The 20,880-nt window shown below is 49.0% G+C and overlaps 1 protein-coding gene across 10 annotated transcripts in view; it reads right to left on the reverse strand.

Annotated features, from left to right (window-relative positions):
* Positions 1 to 19,258, reverse strand: part of LOC125160731 (serine protease 44-like) — a 35,426-nt gene extending 16,168 nt beyond the window's left edge. For 2 of the 10 annotated variants that reach the window (XM_047849981.1, XM_047849977.1), the window contains exons 1-5: positions 18,973 to 19,258; positions 8,101 to 8,256; positions 7,234 to 7,488; positions 6,834 to 6,895; positions 6,167 to 6,327 (exon numbers count right to left, since the gene is read on the reverse strand). In XM_047849981.1, the coding sequence (XP_047705937.1) occupies positions 6,167 to 6,327; positions 6,834 to 6,895; positions 7,234 to 7,466 (456 nt within the window). In that variant the 5' untranslated portion in view covers positions 7,467 to 7,488; positions 8,101 to 8,256; positions 18,973 to 19,258. Of the gene's footprint in view, positions 1 to 6,166; positions 7,489 to 7,797; positions 7,922 to 8,100; positions 8,257 to 18,972 lie in introns of those variants that run through there. The other 8 variants (XM_047849982.1, XM_047849984.1, XM_047849983.1 and 5 more) reach the window with 8 other exon arrangements.
* Positions 19,259 to 20,880: the final 1,622 nt, after the last annotated feature.

Below are 20,880 nucleotides of genomic sequence, written 5' to 3' on the forward strand. Positions count from 1 at the left end.
TCCACCTTGAAAAACGTGAACAAATTAGGAGGTGTAATGCTACCAAATTTCATGACTACCTATAAAAGCTACAGTAATTAGAACACTGAAAAGTTGGGGTAAGAATATACAAATCACAAAAAGGGGGTACCTGGATGGCTCAGTTGGTTAAGCATCCGACTCTTGATTTCAGCTCAGGTCATGATCACAAGGAGATCAGCCCTGAGTAGGGCTCCATGCTGACAGTGCAGAGGCTGACTGGGACTCTCTCTCTCTCCCCTCTTCTCTGCCCCTCCCCTGCACACGCACACACACACACACACACACTCTCTCTCTCTCTCTCTCTCTCTCGAAATAAAAAAATTTTTATAAATTTAAAAAAGAATAAACAGATAAGGAACTGAATAGAGAATCCATAAATAGATGCACATATACACTGTCAATTAATTTTTGGTGAAGTACCAATGCAAATCAATGTGAAAATAAATGTATTTTCAACAAATGGTACTGGAAGTGGATAAACATTAAAGATATGGAAAAATATACTTGGATCCTTATCCCATACCATGCCCCCAAATGAATTTGTAGAGCACAAACATAAATGTAAAAGCTAAAAGTATAAAGCTTAGGGAAGAAAAAAATAGAAGAAAAATCTTCACAGCCCCCAGCTAAAAAGTGAAAAAAGCAAGTGACAGACTTAGGATTCTATTCAGAACATAAGAAGACTACTTATAAATGAGCAATAAAAAAAATAATAAGCATCCTAATTAAAAATGGGCAAAAGATGGGGCGCCTGGGTGGCGCAGTCGGTTAAGCGTCCGACTTCAGCCAGGTCACGATCTCGCGGTCCGTGAGTTCGAGCCCCGCGTCGGACTCTGGGCTCATGGCTCAGAGCCTGGAGCCTGTTTCCGATTCTGTGTCTCCCTCTCTCTCTGCCCCTCCCCCGTTCATGCTCTGTCTCTCTCTGTCCCAAAAATAAATAAACGTTGAAAAAAAAAAAAATGGGCAAAAGAGGGGCGCCTGGGTGGCTCAGTCGGTTAAGCCTCTGACTTCGGCTCAGGTCATGATCTCACGGTTCGTGCGTTAGAGCCCCGCGTCGGGCTCTGTGCTGACAGCTCATAGCCTGAAGCCTGCTTCGGATTCTGTGTCTCCCTCTCTCTCTGACCCTCCCCCATTCATGCTCTCTCTGTGTCTCAAAAATAAATAAACATTAAAAAAAATAAATAAATAAAAATTTAAAAAAATGGGCCAAAGAATTGAAAACATACTTCACAAAAGAAGATACGCAGATAACCAATAGCACATGAAAAGGTGCTCAATATCATTAGTTACAGGGAAACACAAATTAAAACCCCAGTGAGATACCACTTCATACCCATTAGAATTGGGCAAATAAAAACACCGAGGACGGGTGAAGATGTGGACCAACCTGAACTCTCCTTTGTTGCTGGGACTAGCGTAAAACGGTACAACCAATTTGGAAAAGTCTTTGGAATTTCCAATAACGTTAACCATACATCGATTTTATGAGTCAGCAGTTCCGCTCCTAGGTTTCTTCCCAAATGAAGTGAAAGTGTATAGATACAAAAAAGTCTTACATTAGAATGTTTACTAGCAGCTTCATTCATAGTAGCCCCAGACTGGCAACAACCCAAATGTCCACCAACAGGAGAATAAACCAACTGTGGAATATTCATGCAAGAATATTACTATTCACCAATAAAAAGGAATGAACTAACGGTACATGTAGCAACATGAATGAATCTCAAAAACAACACGTGGAAGGTAAGAAACCAGACACAAAAGAGCATTGACTATATTGTTCCATCAATATGAGGTCTAATGACATGCAAATAATCTGATGATAATCAGAATGGTGGTTACCTCTGGGAGGGGCTGATTAGAAAGGGACACATAAGAGAGCATTCTGGATTAAAACAAACGTTCTCAATCATGATTTGGAGATGTTGGCATGGGGTATACCTCTCTTAAAACTCATAGAATTGGGGCGCCTGGATGGCTCAGTCGGTTGAGCATCCGACTTCAGCTCAGGTCACTATCTCACGGTTCGTGGGTTCCAGCCCCGCGTCGGGCTCTGTGCTGACAGCTCCGAGCCTGGAACCTGCTTCAGATTCTGTCTCCAGCTCTCTCTGCGCCTCCCCCACTCATGCTCTGCCTCCCACCCCCCCCCCGCCCCGCCTCTCGCTCTCTCAAATATAAAAAATAAACATTAAAAAAACTCATAGAATTTTATACTGCAGGGTGTACATTTTACTATAAATTATACCTCAATAAATAACAATACGGAAGTACATTAAGAGATAAGTCATTCATCAACATAAGCTTTTAAGCTTATCAATTTTAAAAACTGAATAGAGAAGGAAGCAATGGTGTATATAGTCAAGTAGGAATTAGAAAGAATTCTTTCTAAATAAATGACTTCAAAAGCTTATATTCATAAAAATCCAGAAATAAAACTCCAGATGATACCAACTGAATTAGTTAGAATGAGGTTTTTATACGAGTAACTGAGACTGAAGATAATAATGGCTTAATTTAAAAAAAAAAAAAAAAAAAAGAGTGTATTTCTCTGTTGCATAAAGAGCTGTGAGGGCAGAGCGACAAACTCCAAGGAGCCAAGTTCCTTCTAAATTCCTGTTCTGTGCCCTTAGCATTGGTCCTTCTGTCCCATATCACCCGCACTAGCTCTGGTCACCGTGCACACACTCCAGCCAGGAGAGAGCAAAGAGATCTGAAGAAGGACATTTCCCACAAATCCCACCCAGCACTTCTGTTTATATTTTATTGGCCAGGACTTAGTGCCACACGAGCTTAGGCACACAGAACTTAGTGTCTCCCTTAGTGGAAGGCTTGGAAACACAGGCTTTATTAAGGGATGAGAGGTGTCAGAGGAGAATTATCAGTCTTTACCCCAGTCCGCTTCTTTATCCACCTAAATAGTCACCTGGCACTTTCTTCTCACATGCAAAATGCTCTAATCCCCTCCTAAAAGAAAGGAACTTCAAAGTTTCACGAACAGGGAAGGAAATCTGGAGCGGGGAAGTGCTCTGCATCTCTGCATCCGGACAAAGAGCTACTCTTGGGACCACAGATAATGCAGGACGTGAGCCAGCAGAGACCCAGGAAGCATTCAACCTGTCCTCTCGCTGAGTCTCAGCCCGGCACTCTTCACAGGCCAAGGGAACCTGGTGCTCAAGGCTCTACATAACTCCAGGGGAAGCAGCACAAACAGGCAGAAAATAAGGGTTGCAGACTGGGTGCAGTGCCCTGACCTTTCTCTCGCTTCCACTCTCTCTCACTTCCTCCTCCCTAGAAGCAGCAGCCAGCAAATTCAACTACAAAGGTCCCTGCAGAGCTGCTGGCGGCCATGAGGGGCACAGCAGCAGGACCCAAGAGCTAGAACCATCTGTCAAACTCGAGTCGAGGGCCACCCCCCCCTCTCCCTCTAGGGTTTAAAAAGCATCATGTGGGTGCCTGGGTGGCTCAGTCGGTTGAGCATCCGACTTCAGCTCAGGTATTGATTTTGCAGTCCATGAGTTCGAACCCCACGTCGGGCTCTGTGCTGACAGCTCATAGCCTGGGGCCCACTTCGCATTCTGTGTCCCCCTCTCTCTCTGCCTCTCCTGTTTTAAATTTTTTTTTAATGTTTATTTATTTTTGAGAGAGAGACATAGAAGGCAAGCAGGGGAGGAGCAGAAAGGGAAACACAGAATCTGAAACAGGCTCCAGGCTCTGAGCTGTCAGCACAGAGCCCAATGTGGGGCTTGAACTCAAAAACTGCAAGATCATGACCTGAGCCGAAGTCGGACATTCAAACCGACTGAGCCATCCAGGCACCCCTAAAGAAATGCTTTAAAGCAACATCAACACACTCCTAAGTTAAATATGAGATAACTTCTCAGTGTCCCCCACAGCCCAGACCAGGAGATGTACAGAACACAAAAGCAACTCTTCAAACATTTATTCAGTTGACATCTAAGATTTCCACACTCAGTGCCTCCACACAACTTGGGGTGAGCCTGGATGTGGCCACTGGATACTCAAGAAAGGGGGCCCCATCGCGGGGCTGCCCCAGCAGGATCCAGGTGGATCCGCACTGGGTAGGGGGGAACTTCGCCCAGTCCCAGACACCTGGGTCGGCTGCGGAACCCCCAGGCCTCAGACCTCAGCAGGGCCGTGGTGATACCGCCTGGCTCTCTCTGCACAATCACCAAGCTCACTGTCAGGTGAAAGCCTGAGACCACAGCCAGGTGGAATGCTGTCTCACTGCTCATGAGGTCTCTTCTTTGGTAGAGGCTCTCCAAGGCGTCAGGGAAGCACCGGGCTCCAGCTGGCAGGTCGGCTGCCTCCTTCCCGGCAGGCAGAGCACAGCCAAGGTGTGGGTGTGGCCGAGGCAGGTGACTGGGGCATCAGGCTGGGACACTTTCAGGGCTCCGGGCTTACTGCCACTCTCTACTGGGTAGCTCTCTACAGGGTCAGTGGATCCCAACCAGCATTGGAGGAAAGGGCAATGAGGAGGGGGGGGAGGTTGGAGGACAGGCCTCGGGTGAGAGTCAAAAACAGGAGGGGAGTGGGCGGGGGTGATCATGGGGCCACGAGGATGCCCAGGGGCAGCACCAGGCACAGAAGTGGAATGAGGAACACCACTGGATACAAAGAGGCAGCCCGGTTTATCACTTCAACTATCCACTTAGAGTAGGCAGCAATGTCTGTATAAACTCCAGGCACATTTCCACGACCACAGCCTAAGCCCCAGCTCACGAGTCCCACCTGGACCCATGTGTCCTTAAATTTACAGACCAAAGGGCCCCCAGAGTCTCCCTGTAGAAAGAGAAAGAAACAAACAGGCATGCAAGGCCATCCAAGTCAGAGCAGGCTCACTGCCCTGCAAGGCACCAGGGACTCAGGCACATGGGGAAGTTCCCCCAGGCACCTATCAGGCCCAGCTTTCTGCAAATATGAGAACTAAGAACTGAAAAGTTAATGGGCAGGGGCACCTTGGATGGCTCCATCGGTGGAGCATACAACTCTTGATCTTGGAGTTGTAAGTTCAAGCCCCATGCTGGGTGTAGAGATTACTTAAAAATAAAAACCTTTTTGAAAAAAATAGAAAAGTTAATGGGAAAACTTTAATATCCTCAGGAGGATATTTTAACCGGTCACTGCCCAAACCACAGTGGCTGTGAAAACATTTGGAATATCACCTCTTCTTGGCAGCCCCCTCAATCCATCTATCTAGCTAACAGTTTCTCTAGGACTCCTAACCCATATAGCCAGCTGCCTCCATATTGGAAGATCCCCTCCCAGACATCCCGTATACCCCCCACCTCACCCAGAGCACCGCACGTCCTTCCCAGACCCGCTCTGATGGCCCCGCACCAACCAGCTCAGACAGAAACAAACAGCCCTCCTAACCTCTCCCGAGCCCCCTCCCTCAACAGCACTCAGTTACCCAAGATTCAACGTCGGACACACCTGCTTCACCCCCTCATCCCCCCACATCCCACTCGGGACTCAGCACCATCGCCTAGATGATGGAAACAAACGTCTAGCCCACAGTCCTGCCCAGACGGCGTCTAGAAACTTGGACCAGCACTTCAGGCCACGCATACTCTGACTCCAACCCTCTTCTCTGGCCACATTTGCCACCTCATTTGGTCCAGACCTGGAAAACATTCCCTAAACGTGACACGTTCCCTGGGACCTCTGAGCTGCTCCACATGCTGATCCCTCTCCCTACAATGCTGTTCTCTTTCCAAGAAACCCAAACACTCATCCTCTAGGAGTCCTGCAAGCACCCACGGGGGAACCTGGAGCTGACATCTTTGGACCTCACCTCATCTGTATAATCGCTACGATGTCTATGCCGCGGGGTCATGATCTGGGTTCACAGAGCTAGTGGGGGTCAATACCCACACTGGCTCACACCGTAAGTGCCACAGAGGAGGAACTCAATCAAAGGGACTTCTGTTATTAGCATTACCTGCCCCAGCTTCCCCACACCGTGGCAGTGCCCCCAGGCCAGCAAGGACTGCTCCCCTCTGAAGAAACAGGTCAGGCCAGCTCAGGGGAGTCACAAGGGAGGAGGAGGCCGTGCCACTTGCGAATGAGGAAACTGGGAGGGAACAACCTCGCTACAGAGGTAGGAAAGCGTCCGTGAACTTACCTGACATGAATCCTTTCCTGCGCCTTTATAGCCACAGAGCATTCCTTCCAGTATGACATCCCTAGTTGTTTTCATGGCTTTCTGAATCATCTCATTACATTTTTCATGGTGGATGATGTCTTGGTCGACCTCATGGAGAACAGAGGTAATAAGGTCGCCACCTACCAGTAAAGAAACTCAGCAGTGGGTGGTTGTGCGCAGGTGGACAGTAAGCCCCGAAGCACCTAGAACCCCCTTTGAGAAAGGCAGGGCGGTGGGTGTCGTCCCCGTTAGACTCTGGAGGAAACTGAGGCCCAAAGTTGACACGGGGATTAAAAGGAGGTAAGAACTAAAACCAAGACAGGATAAAGAAGAACCGATCTGGACAGGAAGAGGCAAGGCCTTACCAGCCTGAGAAATGATCATCAGGCATCTGTTACCCTGAGTATCAGCGGTAATCGTGACAGGTATTCCGTGCATCAGTAACGTATCTTTACTTTTGAGCAGGATCACAGACTCTCGAATGTGCCCCAGGGTTACCAGTCCAGACTCTTCCCAGAGATGGGGGCCCTATAGCCTCAGCAACAGCGACCTTCTGGCTCTGCCTGTACTCAAAAGGACAGGAAGCTCCCTAACCACCAACATACTTTCAGAGAGGGACAGCTCTGGCTGGCAAACCACTCCTCACCTGCTGAGCAGAAAGCCACCCTGAATAGAATTCCATAGCATCTGGCTCGGTCCCCAGGGAACCTAAAAAAAAAAAAAACCCAAGCCAGCCAGGCATGGTCCCTCACGAATCTCCATAAAGAGATTTCACCCCTGTATTTCTTCTCCTGAGAGTAGCTCCAGTTCCCGGGACCGGTGCCTTTTCTAAATGGCTACCATGAAATACTTGTGTTGCAACAAAAGTCCTCAATCATGTCCTCAAGCCAATCAGGAACCATCACCCTGGCTGCTGCTAAACCGCTGTCCCCTCACCCCTCTGCCAGGCCGTCTGCTTCCCTGTCCCTCTCTTTAGCCTGTTTGCCTAATGCAGGGCTAAAGCTGTCTCCCTCTTCCTGGGTCGGCTTCCTGCCTCACAGTCTCACCATATTCTTCTTTTCTGCCCCAACCGGTCACCCAGCACGTGGTCCCAGCTTCCACCCGGAAAGTCTTCTGAGGGATGCATATAGGCTGGATGGTCATGGTGAAGTTTACAGGGTAGAGGAGCTGGAGAAGGGCAAGGTCCTTTTGAATGGTTCCAACTACTGACAGCTGAGGGTGGACAATGATGTCTCGGACGGGGACCACTGATTTCTTTATAGACACTCCGATCTCCCATCTTGACATTGTAGTGGAAACGGCTGTGGGAGAGAAGATGTGCCCCCTCAGAGAGACCCCAGGAAGCATCCCGTGTGCCTTTTCTACACATGGCAGATGTTTCCCAATATGGTCCCAACCTCCCTCACCACTCTCTCCACTGGCCCAACACCAGGAATCCCTCCTTACCGACTCTCAAAACTGGTCTGCTCATCCAAACAATTGGTTTTGTTCTCGGAATTAGTATTCCTGGTAACCACACTCCCAGCGCAGACCCCGCCCATTTTTAGTGTGCTTTGGCTGCATTGGGTTGGGCTTGGGTTCTGCCAACTCGCCAGGGCAACAGAACCTACTAGGTATTTAAGGAGAGCAGGACTGGCTTCAAAGTCTCAGGGTGCCTGGGTGGGTCGGTCTGTTGAGCATCCGATTCTTGATTTCAGCTCAGGTCTTGATCCTAAGGGGGGTGGGATTGTCCCCCTCCCCCCTCCCCCCCCCCCCCCCCCCACTGCCCAGGGTTCTGCGCTGAGCGTTGAGTCTGCTTGGGATTCTCTCCACCTCCCCCCAACTGCCCCTCTCCCCCCTAGTGCACTCTCTTTCTAAAATAAAATTTTAAAAAAAACCCCAAACCTCTCAAGTCTCCACTTGTCACTCCTCACCTTAAAATACAGTGGCCTGCAGTCAGTACCCACTGCTGTGTGATAGGGAACCTCCGCACACGTGCTTGCCTCTGATCCTCACGCTCACCTGCCAGGGCCACTTCCCGTCTTCAGCCTCCTGTCCTCCCAAGATTTTCGCATTTTCCTGGCCACACCCTGGGGTGAGAACAGCGCAGGAGGAAGAACCTCAGAGAAACAGGCCCTGCTCCCCAGGCTTCCCAGCAAAGGCCCAGGTGCCCCTTGGACACGTGAGAAGGCCACGGCCTCCTTGACTCCAGGACGGTGTTATGACGTCCCCAGGCCACGTACCCGCGAGGCCGAGTGGCATCCCGCTCAGACTCCACAAGCGGTGCTGCATTCCTCAGACCACCCCCCCGGGGGGGGTGGGGGGGCGGGGAGGTGGAGGGACCCTGGCTCCCCCACACTCCCCGAGAGCACTGGTTCCCACTCTGGTGCCTCAGCCACCTGCCCAGGGCCCCCAACGCCAAGTGTCACCTGGGATCAATCCCACCAACTGGGAGACTGGGGCAGATTCTTGGGGCTCGGGGGTGGTAGAGGGTCCCGCAACCCGCCACACGGTGGCATCGGGGTCCTCGTGGCCGCCTCCCAAGGGCGAAGGGGAGAGTGGGGACGGCGCCAACCTGCCCCGCGCCCCACTGAGCTGCGGCTGGAGGAGCAGGAGCCAGAGTAGGAGGCCCGGGGAGCCGCCAGTGGGGGACACCATGAGCCGACTGGTACGGCGCCCCCTCGCGGCTCCCCTCGCGGAGGCAGGTGGACGGGTCTGCGCATGCGCGCGAGCGACGGCACTAGAGCTCCCGGATTGGGGGCCCCACTGGCGTGCCAAACGTCGCGCACTGGGTTCCACCGGGGCCCTCTCTCCACTCCGTGACCTGCCTTTCAGAGCGCAAGTTAAAGCCTACTGTAGCTGGAGGAAGAGAACATAAAACAACTTCTACCCCTAAGGAAGGAGCCAGATCAGACTCTCTCGCCTATGCTGGGAGAGAGTCAAGATCACTGAGAAGGCCTCGTCTCTGAGAGCCAAGAATATAGCACCTGCCAGACGGTGAGGCGCTGAGCCAGAAAAACAAAGAATGCCCCACCTCCTCCCTCCCCTACTAGACTAGCAAGTGTCCAGGAACAAGTAACCGCAGTTTACTGCTAAAGGAGGGGTAAAAGTGTGGAAAGACGCCCTCTTTGTCACATAAGCAGAGAGAAGACTGTCCCGAGTGTGGAACAGACACGGAGAAACAATCCAACAAATCAACCACCACTCTAAGCAAAAAATAACAGAAGAATTTCAAGCCTGGTACACATGGAGGGTAACCATACAACAAAACTGGGCATGACTGTCTCAATACACTCTACTAAAGAAAAGATGTGACCATTTCTTTTTTTGCTTTTTAATATTTTTATTTATCTTTGAAGGAGAGAGACAGACAGAGCATGAGCGGGGGAGGAGCAAAGAGAGAAGGAGACACAGAATCCGAAGCAGGCTGCAGGGTCTGAGCTGTCAGCACAGGCCCGATGCGGGTCTCGAACTCATGAACCCTGAGATCATGACCTGAGCTGAAGTCGGTCACTTAACCGACCGAGCCACCCAGGTGCCCCAAGACATGGCCATTTCTGAGCACAGTGTTTACTTAAGTCTCTGTTCGCCTACACAAAATGACTAGTTTTAACAAAAAATGATGAGACACTCAATGAAAAGAAAACTAACAACATGGTGTCAAGAGACAAAGCAACCAACAGAACTAGATGCAGATATGACATGAGGTTTGGAACTACCACACAGGGAATCTTAAATACTCTGATGAACATATTTGAAGACTCTAGTTCAGAGGTCAATAAATGTTTTCTATAAAGAGCCAGAGAGCAAATATTTTAGGATTTTGAGATACAACTGAGGATATTATGTAGGATTTTCTATAAAAAGAAGAAACTTTTTCCATAAAAATATAGTAATAATCGGGGCACCTGGGTGGCTTTCAGTCGGTTGAGTGTCTGACTTCGGCTCAGGTCATGATCTCACAGTTCATGGGCTCAGGTCATGATCTCACAGTTCATGAGTTCGAGCCCCATGTCAGGCTCTGTGCTGACAGCTCAGGGCCTGGAGCCTGCTTCGGATTCTGTGTCTCCCTCTCTCTCTGCTCCTCCCCTGCTCACACTCTGTCTCTCTCTCAAAAATAAATAAAGATTAAAAAAAAATTTTTTTAATTAAAAAAATATGTAGTAATAATAGTAATTGGGTATAATATTTTATCATACAAATCTACCAGTGAGAAGAATGGGATTATTTGGGGGGAGAATAACAATTTACCTAACTGGGTTTAAAATTAGTGTTGTCCAAAAATAAACTCAAAATGGATGAAAGACCTAAATGTGAGACAGGAAACCATCAAAACCCTAGAGGAGAAAGAAGGCAACAACTTCTTTGAGTTCAGCCACAGCAATTTCTTATTTGACACATCTCCAAAGGCAACAGAATTAAAAGCAAAAATGAACTATTGAGACCTCATTAAGATAAAAAGCTTCTGCACTGCAAAGGAAACAATCAACAAAACTAAAAGGCAACCAATGGAATGGGAAAAGATATTTGCAAATGACATATCAGATAAAGGGCTAGTATCCAAAATCCACAAAGAACTTAGCAAACTCAACACCCAAGAAACAAATAATCCAGTGAAGAAATGGGCAGAAGACATGAATAGACACTTTTCCAAAGAAGACATCCAGATGGCCAATAGACCCATGAAAAGATGTTCAAACGTCACTCTTCATCAGGGGAATACGAATCAAAGCCACATTGAGATACCACCTCACACGGATCAAAGTGGCTAAAATGAACAAATTAGGAAACTACAGAGCCTGGCAAGGATGTAGAGAAACGGGAACCCTTTTGCACCATTGGTGGGAATGCAAACTGGTGCAGCCACTCTGGAAAACAGTGTGGAGGTTCCCCGAAAAATTAAAAATAGAACTATCCTACGACCCAGCAACAGCATTACTAGGAATTTCCCAAGGGATACAGGAGTGGTGATACATAGGGGCATGTGTACCCCAATGTTTACAGCAGTGCTTTCAACAATAGCCGAATTATGGAAACAGCCTAAATGCCCATTAACTGATGAATGGATAAAGAAGATGTGGTTTATATCTACAATGGGATACTACTTGGCAATGAGAAAGAATGAAATCATGCTGTTTGCAGGATCGTGGATGGAGCTGGAAGGTATTATGCTGAGTGAACTAAGTCAGTCAGAGAAGGACAGATATCATATGTTTTCACTCATATGTGGATCTTGAGGAACTTACCAGAAGACCATGGGGGAAGGGAAGGGGAAAAAATAGTTACAAACAGAGAGGGAAGGAGGCAAGCCACAAGAAACTCTTCAATACAGAGAACAAACTGAGGGTGGATGGGGGGGGGGGGGGGGATGGGAGATGGGCATTGAGGAGGGCACTTGTTGGGATGAGCACTGGTTATTGTATGCAAGCCAATTTAACAATAAATTATATTCATAAAATAACAAAATAAAAAAAAACTAGTGTTCTCTATCATCAAAATCAATTGCATATTTCTGTTAATGGTGATCTATAATATTTTATGCATTTAATTTTTAAAATGGCTTTTCATGCAGCGTTGCCAAATGCTGATATTAATCCATGAACCTATAGCTTCAAGCATATTCTTCCCTTGGAAGGCTTTAATGAGCTATTTTAAGTTTTTCTCTTGATGCTTGCCTTTCATCATGTCATTACATCGCAAATTAATCACTTCACTGGAGTTGAGGTGCAAGCCCCTCGACTTTACAGTTAAATGGGTTTGAAATATGTAAATTTCCTTTGCGGCACTTACGCAGAGGTCCAGAAACTGCTTCTGGAATGATAGCAGAAAGCTCAGAAAATATATTCACTGCAAATTTGTGTGGGCATGCATATCTTGCTTAGTTTAACTTTGAACAGCACAAGAACTGTATAAAGCAGCTTGACATAACTTCTGATGCAAAAAACATTAGCTATCGTCCAAATGATTTGACTATAGCATAGACAGCAATAGAAAACTAATACAGGAATGAGAAAGAATAGAGAGGATACTGTTATAAGGTCCTTGCACTTCCTGAAAAGCAAATAGTATTATTTGAAAGAAGAGGGCAATTAATGAAAGATATATACTGTAAACTCTAGGGAAATCAGGAAAAACAGTTACATAACTATCAATAAGACCACAGCAAAGATAAAATAGAATCATAAAAAATACTCCATTAATTTGGGGACGCCTGGGTGGCGCAGTCGGTTAAGCGTCCGACTTCAGCTAGGTCGCGATCTCGCGGTCCGTGAGTTCGAGCCCCGCGTCGGGCTCTGGGCTGATGGCTCGGAGCCTGGAGCCTGTTTCCGATTCTGTGTCTCCCTCTCTCTCTGCCCCTCCCCCGTTCATGCTCTGTCTCTCTCTGTCCCAAAAATAAATAAACATTGAAAAAAAAATTAAAAAAAAAAAAGAAAAAGAAATAAACATTAAAAAAAATTTTTTTAATAAAAACACAGCTTAAATATAAAAACAGGGAGGTTATAGGGAAAAGGATAGACTATGATATACGGTGCAAACACTAGCTAAACAAAGGAGTGGCTCTATTACCAACAGCCAAAGCCAACCTCAGAGCAAAGGATATTATCAGGGATAAGCAGAGACATTAATTACAGGTGATAAACAAAATTCTAAATGTGTATGTACCTAAATACACCTAACAACAGAGCTCAGAATTTACAGAGCAAGGAGAAAAAGACAGCCTAACCAAAATTAGAATCTGGAACTTCAACATGTCTTCCTAAAAAACTGACAGAACAAGTACACAGAGAACTAGTAAGCATATATAAGATCTGCAAAATACTATCAATGAGTTAGACCTAATGGACATTTATAGATATTCTATCCTAGCAACAGCAGGATACACTTTTTTCCCCCAGTGTTTGTGAAACATACACCAAGAGAGACTGCATTATGGGCCATTAAAGAAGTGGTCATAAATTTAAAGAACTCAGACTGTACAAATTACATCACGCAGATACAGATCATAACAGAAATTAGAATAACAGAAAAATGTCTTGAAAGTTGGCAAATGTTGCGAGTTTTTTAAAACTTGGAGTTTGGACTTCCAGAATGGCTTCATGAAGAATTTGGTTGATTCTGTCTCTAGAGAAAAAGCTACTTAACTGGTGAAAGTTATTTTTTAAGAACCATGATGGCAGGTGTCTGGAAAAATCCTATGGGCATACAAAACACTGAGAAATATTTATACGAGAAAATCTACAAAACTTGCTAAGAACAGCAGGAGCCAATGGCATTTCAGCCATAACCAGCTCTCATCCCCCCTCCTTAGCTCCATTTTATGGAACTCTGCTATGAAAAAGTGGCCAAGACAACGGGATCTCCTTCTCCCCCGGCTAAGATTTCACCTCAGAAGAAGGAGGTAGCTCGTGTCTCTCCTTCCCCAAAGTCCATTTGCAGAAGCCCTGTTCCAACAGGCATGCCCAGGAGGACTGGAGCTCCCTTTCCACACTTTGCTCCTACTCCCAGGGCAGAAGGTCAACCCCAGGCACAGCAGGCTGAGAGCACTGGGGCTTTGGGTGCCCCATCCCAGCTCACTCACAGGACAGGGGTTCCACCTGGGGAAGGGCCAGTGAGAAGCCCCATGGATTCCATCTGTTTCCCAGTGCCCACTCACGGAACAGGAGTTTCACTCGAGGAGAAGCAGGCTGCCACCCCCATCCTCAGCTCTGGTGCAGCAGCAGCACAAACATTCTGCCCAGGGGGACAGGCAGGCTGCAAGGAGGGCACTGCAGCTCTGTCTGAAATAACTGAATTTATTTGGAACAGACGCAGAGAAATTCGTGCCTAAGGGAGTTGTTTAAAACATAGAGATCTTCCTGATTAGCAAGTAAGAGAGGGTTGATCGCTCCGTAACACTGGCCGCGACCAGTGAAATGGCAGACCGGCTGGAGGTTTAACAGAGAAAACTAGTTCAGAAAACTAGAAAGAAAACTAGAGAGAGCCAAAAAGACCATGCACACACCACTGTGCACAAACTATGTCTTCTAGGGAGTGAATGGACAAGGAACTCCCAAGCTACTAGTCCCTGGCTGAACATGTAGGGGAAAAGTAAATTCCCTAAGCTGTGAAAGCAGTCTCCAAGATAAACACACATATTCAACAGTAAATAGTGAAAATAAAACTGACTAAAGGCGCTTACACACGACCATTGACCAATGAGTGGCTTATGCTGATTCAGGAATCAACCCTAAAATAAGGGGGGGGGGTGGTGCAGGAACCTGAGCAAGGATATCTCAGAGACTGCAAAATGGAAGGGAAATAGACTTCACAGAATTATCTTACCCAAGTCACTAAACAAATAAACAAATGACCAAACAAACGACATGACCATAAGTCCGGGGTGGGGCCAGGGGGCACAGAACCAGTGTCCGGATTCGCTACAATATATTACCTGTAGTCTGCCTTTCAGTGAAAAAATTGCAAGACATGCAAAGAAATAAGAAATGCACAGGGAAAAAGGCAGATAATAAAAACTGTCCCTCAGGGGACATCTCAATTGAGATGCCAGAAAGGATTCCACAAAATGTAACACCTTTTCGTGATAAAAACATTCAGTAAACTAGGAATAGAGAGAAATGTCCTAAATATGATAAAGGCCATATATGGAAAACCTACAGTGAACATCACACTCAGTAGTGGAAGATTAAAAGCTTTCGCCTAAGATCAAGAACGAAACAAGGATGCCAACTTTCACCACTTCTATTCAACGTAGTACTGAAAGGTCTAGCCACAGCAATTAGGCAAGAAAAAGAAATAAAGGCACCCAAATTGGCAAGAAGTAAAATTATCGCTGTTCATAGATGGCATGATCTTACCATAAAGGTTTCACAAAAAAGAACCTGTTAGCAGTAATAAACAAATTCAGAAGAGTTGTAGGATACAAAATCAACCACAAATATCTATTCTCTAATGCATACACTAACAGTGAACAATCAAAAAGGAAATTAAGAGGGGCGCCTGGGTGGCTCGGTTGGTTAAGCATCTGACTCTTGGTTTCTGCTCAGGTCATGATCTCATGGCTTTGTGGGTTGGAGTAACGTGGAGCCTGCTTGGGATTCTCTCTCTCTCTCTCTCTCTCTCTCTCTCTCTCTCTCTCTCTCTCTCTCTTCTCTCTCTGACACTCCCCCACTCTCTCTCTGTCTCTCTCAAAATAAACTTTTTTTAAAAATGAAATTAAGAAAACAATCCCATTTACAACAGCATCAAAAAGAATAAAAATACTTAGGAATAAATAAATTTAAGCAAGGAGGTGAAACAACTGTACAATGACAACTATAAAACACTGCTTGAGGAAATTAAAGACTTTAAGTAAACAGAATGACATCCTCTATTCATGGACTGGAAGACTTAATGCAGTCTTGTTAAAATGATAATATTATCCAACGCAATCTGCAGATTCAATGGAATCCCTACCAAAATCTCAGTGACTTCTTTTGCAGAAATAGGAAAACCTATTCTAAAATTCATATGGAAACTTATGAACCCCAAATAGCCAAAACAATCTTGAAAAAGAAATCCAAGTTGGAAGACACATTTTCTGATCCTGAGGATGGCAGAGCACAGAGGAGTGAAATATAGGTCCTGGCTGTACCCACTGAAGCCATCTGACATCTGGACTCCTGAGGAACAGCCATCTACTAGTCTCCTTTATACTCAGAGCCACATGACATCAGTGTTCTGTTCCCTATCACAAAGCCTCTTCTGATTGTCACAGACATTCTTTTGACTTCCCCTTCTGGAGTCTGTGTATGACCCTCCCGGTCCCCACATCCACATCCAGGTTCCATGTGGGGACAAAGCCTTCTGCCCCTACCCCGGGGGGGGGGGGGGGCATCACAGGTACCTGATGGAGATACCTCTCATCAAGTCTCTTTTGAAAATTTAAATTCTCATTTTTATGAGGGGAAAGTAGGAAAGTGGGGAGAAGAAGAAAAAGCAGGGGAAGGAGGGAATTAAATGTGAAGAGTGGCGAAGGGAGGGGAGAGGAGGGAAGGTAAAAGGGGAAAGGAAGGAGGTGAGGAGAGCATAGGGAGGCAAGGAGAAGGGAAGTGGAAGGAGGGAAAGAAAGGAAGAAACTGAGTCATATGCAGGTAGGAAGATACAGAAGGCACTTGCCTTCCAAAACAAATCGAAATGAACCAACTGAAAAATTAATAAAACTATAAGAAAATAGACTAAGAGGGCTGGGAGAAAAGATCAATATACAAAATCAATAACTTCTATCCTGCAGCAATCACAAATTAGAAAATATAATAGAAAACAAGCGATTCCACTAATGATAGCCACACCCATTTTTAAAAATACCTACGAAATGGGGTATCTGAGTGGCTCAGTCGTTAAGCGACTGACTTCAGCTCAGGTCATGATCTCACGGTTCATGAGTTCCAAGCCCTGCTTTGGGTGTTCACGAGAATTCTCTCCCCTTCCTCTCACTCTCTCTCTCTCTCTCCCCCTCGCTCACTTGTATCCTCTCTCTCTAAAAAAATAATAAACAAACAAACAAACCTAGGAACTGACATTACACCATTGGCCCAGGACCCTCTGACCCTTTCCAATCCCTCCCCTCCTCACTAAAGGGGCTCCAGCCTCACTGGCCTCCTTGATGGGCCTCATGACCTCCTGCCTCCTGGCCTTTGTACTGGCTGCTCCCTCTGTCCCCAGATATCCAGAGAGTTCATTTCCTCACCTCCTAGGTCTATACAAGGGTTGGCAAACTTTTTCTGTAAAGGGCCAGATACTAAATATCTTAGGCCCTGTGGGCCAAGAGACAAAATCAAGAATATTATACACATACTTAAATAGAACAGAGAAAACAAACTTCCACAAAATATTTATTGATGAAATTCAAAATATAATCACAACTGGGGTGCCTGGGTGGCTCAGTCGGTTAAGTGTCCAACTTCGGCTCAGGTCATGACCTCACAGTTGGTGGGTTCAAGCCCCATGTCAGGCTCTGTGCTGACACTCAGAGCCTGGAACCTGCTTCAGATTCTGTGTCTCCCTCTCTGTCCTTCCCCCGCTCATGCTCTGTCTCTCTCTCTCTCTCAAAAATAAATAAGCATTAAAAAATATATATATATATATAAAATAAATAAAATTTAAAAAATAAAAAATTTTTTAAAAATTAAAAAATATATATATAATCACCACTGAGTACTATTTTTTTGTCTTTATTTTTTGGTAATACAGGTTTACCAAGGAGAAAGAATGGAGTTCTTTTAAGGGGATACCATCAGTGTTAAGTGTTCCGGATCGTGGAATTGACTGCAAATGCTCTTCTGTAAGAACCACTCTCAGCTCAGACGTGGCAGGCCAGATTTGGTCTGTACTCAAATGTCACCTCCCCGATGAGGCTCTCCCAGGACACCCTCTCAAAAGCTGTGCCCTCCACCCAGTCTTCCCCCCTTATCCTTTGATGATCTATGCTGCACTATGTATTTCACTCATGTATACATCAACCGCCCTCCCCTTTCACGTCTAAACGTTCTGCCTGCAGGTTCGTCTTGCCACTGCTATAGTCCCAGCAGTGGGGACTATACCTGGGACACGTCTGGCACCTGGTAGGCACTTGATACACGTCTGAATGAAAACACAGAATCCTAGCGCAAGAACGTAGATAACTCTCAAGTGCTTAGAGAAGTGCCTGGCTTGTGCTGTGCTCAAGAAGTATTAGTCACTGTTATTGTCATTTGCAGGAGGGGCCCAAGCATCTGGACGGTGCAGGCCCCAGAGCCGACAAACAAAATTTCTAGCCACCAGCCACCACCATGTCCTGCCTACCTGCCTGCGGCATCTCCTCTCTCTGTCTCCCTGCTCCCTCTGCGGCTCCTAGTCTCTGTCCCTCCACTGGATCCTGCGTCCCCCTCTGGCTCTCTCAGTCTTTGTCCCCCGTTTACAGAGGGGACTTCAGGACCAGCTCCCAGGGCTCCTCGCCCCTCAGGCAGAGGCCCCACTCACTACGGAGATGCCTTAGCTCCACTCTCCTCCATTCTGTCCCCCACCCCACCCCCTCAGTGCCTAAAGATTCTGGCCCCCGTGTCTCCACGTGACTAGGTGCACCTCTCTGCTGACCCTTCACTGAGCACTGCGCCTCTGCCAGGACACCTGACTTGTCCCTATCTACCCCAGGCTGCCAATTCCCCAGGCCCTACCCCTGCCTCGGCCACCCTGCTCCAAGAAGCTCAGGCCTGATCCCTGCCCCCCAGCTTCTGAGAGCCCCTCCCCCTGCCCTCGGGAAATTTCTCGTTGCTGGGGTACAGCCGCTCTCCGTCGCTGGTCCCCTCTCTAATCCCACAACAGCCCCGTCCTACAAGAGAGGAAATGCCAGGTGAGGGGTCGAGCGCTTTGCCACACAAGGAGGCAGGGGTGAAGCAGGACCCTGGGCAGGGCTGGAAAGGGCTTCTGGCAGTACAGCAGACAGAAAGCGACGGCAGACAGAAAGATGGACAGATTTTTGGGTGAGCGGCAGCTGAGCTGGGACTAGAAGCCGGAGGCCCTCCTCCCCGCCCGACTTCTCCGCAAGACCAGGCGTCAGGGGCTCACCCGGGAGCCGGCTCCCGCCCCCTGGCCCAGCGCCAGCCGTCATCCCCGTGAGGTCAGCCACCGGCCCGCGATTTCGGGGAAATACCAGCTCCTTATTAAAACCAGGCGGTGGTCAGGCCCCTGCTGCTTTCCCAGTAGAAACTAGGGTGTTTGTTCCGAGAGCAACGAGAGTGGGCAGGGCCTGGCCAGCGCCGCGGGCGGGAGGCGGGAGCCGCAGCACCTACCTGGCCGGGGGTCCGGGCGTCCCAGGGAGCCGGGCAGGGGGAGGGGGCGCACCCCGAGGTGTGGGCCAGGGCCGCGGTGGGGGGCGGGGGAAGCACACAGCACAGGAAAGCGGGGCCGACCGGGGAGGAGGGGCGTGGGCTGGTGACCGGGAAAGCACGCGGGAGCCGGCGGGACAGCCCCCCCACCCCCACCCGCAGCGGCTCCGACCGCGGGCGGGGGGCCTGAGGCCCTCCCCTTCCGGGCGGGCGGTGCGCCCCGAGCCGCCCGCCGCTCCCTGCAGGGGGCGCCCGAGGGCCGCGCTCCCGGCCGGGCCGCCGGCATCTGGAGCGAGTTAGGCCGGGGAGGCCGGCGGGCGGCGGCGTGAGCTCATCCCGGCCCGCCCGCTGCGGTCCCGGCGCTGGAAGCGAACGGAACAGAAGCGCCGCGCCGCGGGCCGATCGGGGCAGCGCGGCGGGAGCGCGACTCCGCCCGGAATGTGGGTGCGAGTGGAGAGGCGGTGTTGTGTGTGTCGCTGGCGCGCCGCCGAGGGAGGGCTGAGTCCCGGGAGCCGGCCGCCAGCGTGTGTCGCTGTGGGTCACCGCGTGTCGTGGCTTGTGAGGGTGTGTGTGTGTTCCCGTGGGGCAAACACCGCGTGTGACAAGTTACGCGCATCCCAGCACACAGTCTTCATTCTACCAAGTGCGGAGAGGGGAGAGGGCCGGCTGGACCGCACAAAGCTGGGTCTCCTGGCTCCCTGCCACCGATCCCCTTCTCCGTGTGTGTGCGTGTGTGTGTGTGTGTGTGTGTGTGTGCGTGCGCGCACGCAGAACAACGAGCCCGCCCACCGTGCCCCACAGTGCCGGCGTCCACCTCCCCTCTGCCCACACACAAACTTACCCTTCCCGGTCACTGCCCCAGGTCCCCACCCCTGCATCCTCAGGCCCTCTCCTCCTTCAGGAGGGAAGGAGAGACCACTTCACACCCACTTCACACCGGGGTCACGGTCACGGCTAACAGTGACACACAGAGACCACACGAGGAGACCTTCGTATAAGAAACTCCTTCCTGTTAGCAGGGCTCCCAAGTGGGAGAACCCACAGGCAGGTTGCAAGGTAGTTAGCAGCCTAGAGAGGTCCCTTGGGGAAATGCGCTCATCCCTGCCAGCCGGGGGGAGGGGGGAGCAGGAGAGGCTGGAGGTCACTGAACCCTGCAATGGGCCCTGGGGTTACTGCACAGGGTCTGAAGGGCCTCCAAGGCCCCAGCACCCCCAGGGCCAGGAGCCAGGGTGGGGAACATGGCATTGTGGCCATCCCCAGACACAGAGTGGGGAGCTGGGGCTAGAGGAGATGTCTCTGAGCATCCAGGGCTCCCCTGACCCATCAGGCTGGTCCCGGCCTTTGACCCTCACCTAAAGGATCAGCTGTGCCAGCTTTGGGTATCTGTAGCCCCAGCTGTGCTAGAGACCTTAGGGGGGTAGCCCTGGCCACCCAGCACCCACCAGCCTTCCTCGCGGGGCTTGCAGCATTGTTATGCTCCCATCCTCTTCCCTTCACCCCACAGCTGGGCAGTGGCTCTGAGACAAGGACCCTGCCTGCAAGATGGGGCACAGGAATCTGTCCCCCTTCCTCACCAGCTGTTGCCCCTGGGGCCCAAAGTACACGTTTGCAAAGGGTTGGCCAAGAGCTCCAGGCCTCTGAGTCACCTCCGGGCCTCCACCTGTGAGACGAAAGGATGCCCTGGCCTGGCTACGCCTCCACACAGAGTGTAAACTCTAAAGGGACAGGCATCTACTGTAGCCAAAGGGGTCCTCAGCTCCCAGGACACAGGCTCAGCTCTCAAGACACTAGGGCAAGCTGGGTGAGGGTGTTTTTTTTGTTGTTGTTGTTGTTGTTTTTAACTGGAATGACTCTGGTTTGTATAACCAGAGC

Source organism: Prionailurus viverrinus, chromosome A2, assembly GCF_022837055.1.
Source record: "Prionailurus viverrinus isolate Anna chromosome A2, UM_Priviv_1.0, whole genome shotgun sequence".
Classification (NCBI taxonomy): Eukaryota; Metazoa; Chordata; class Mammalia; order Carnivora; family Felidae; genus Prionailurus; species Prionailurus viverrinus.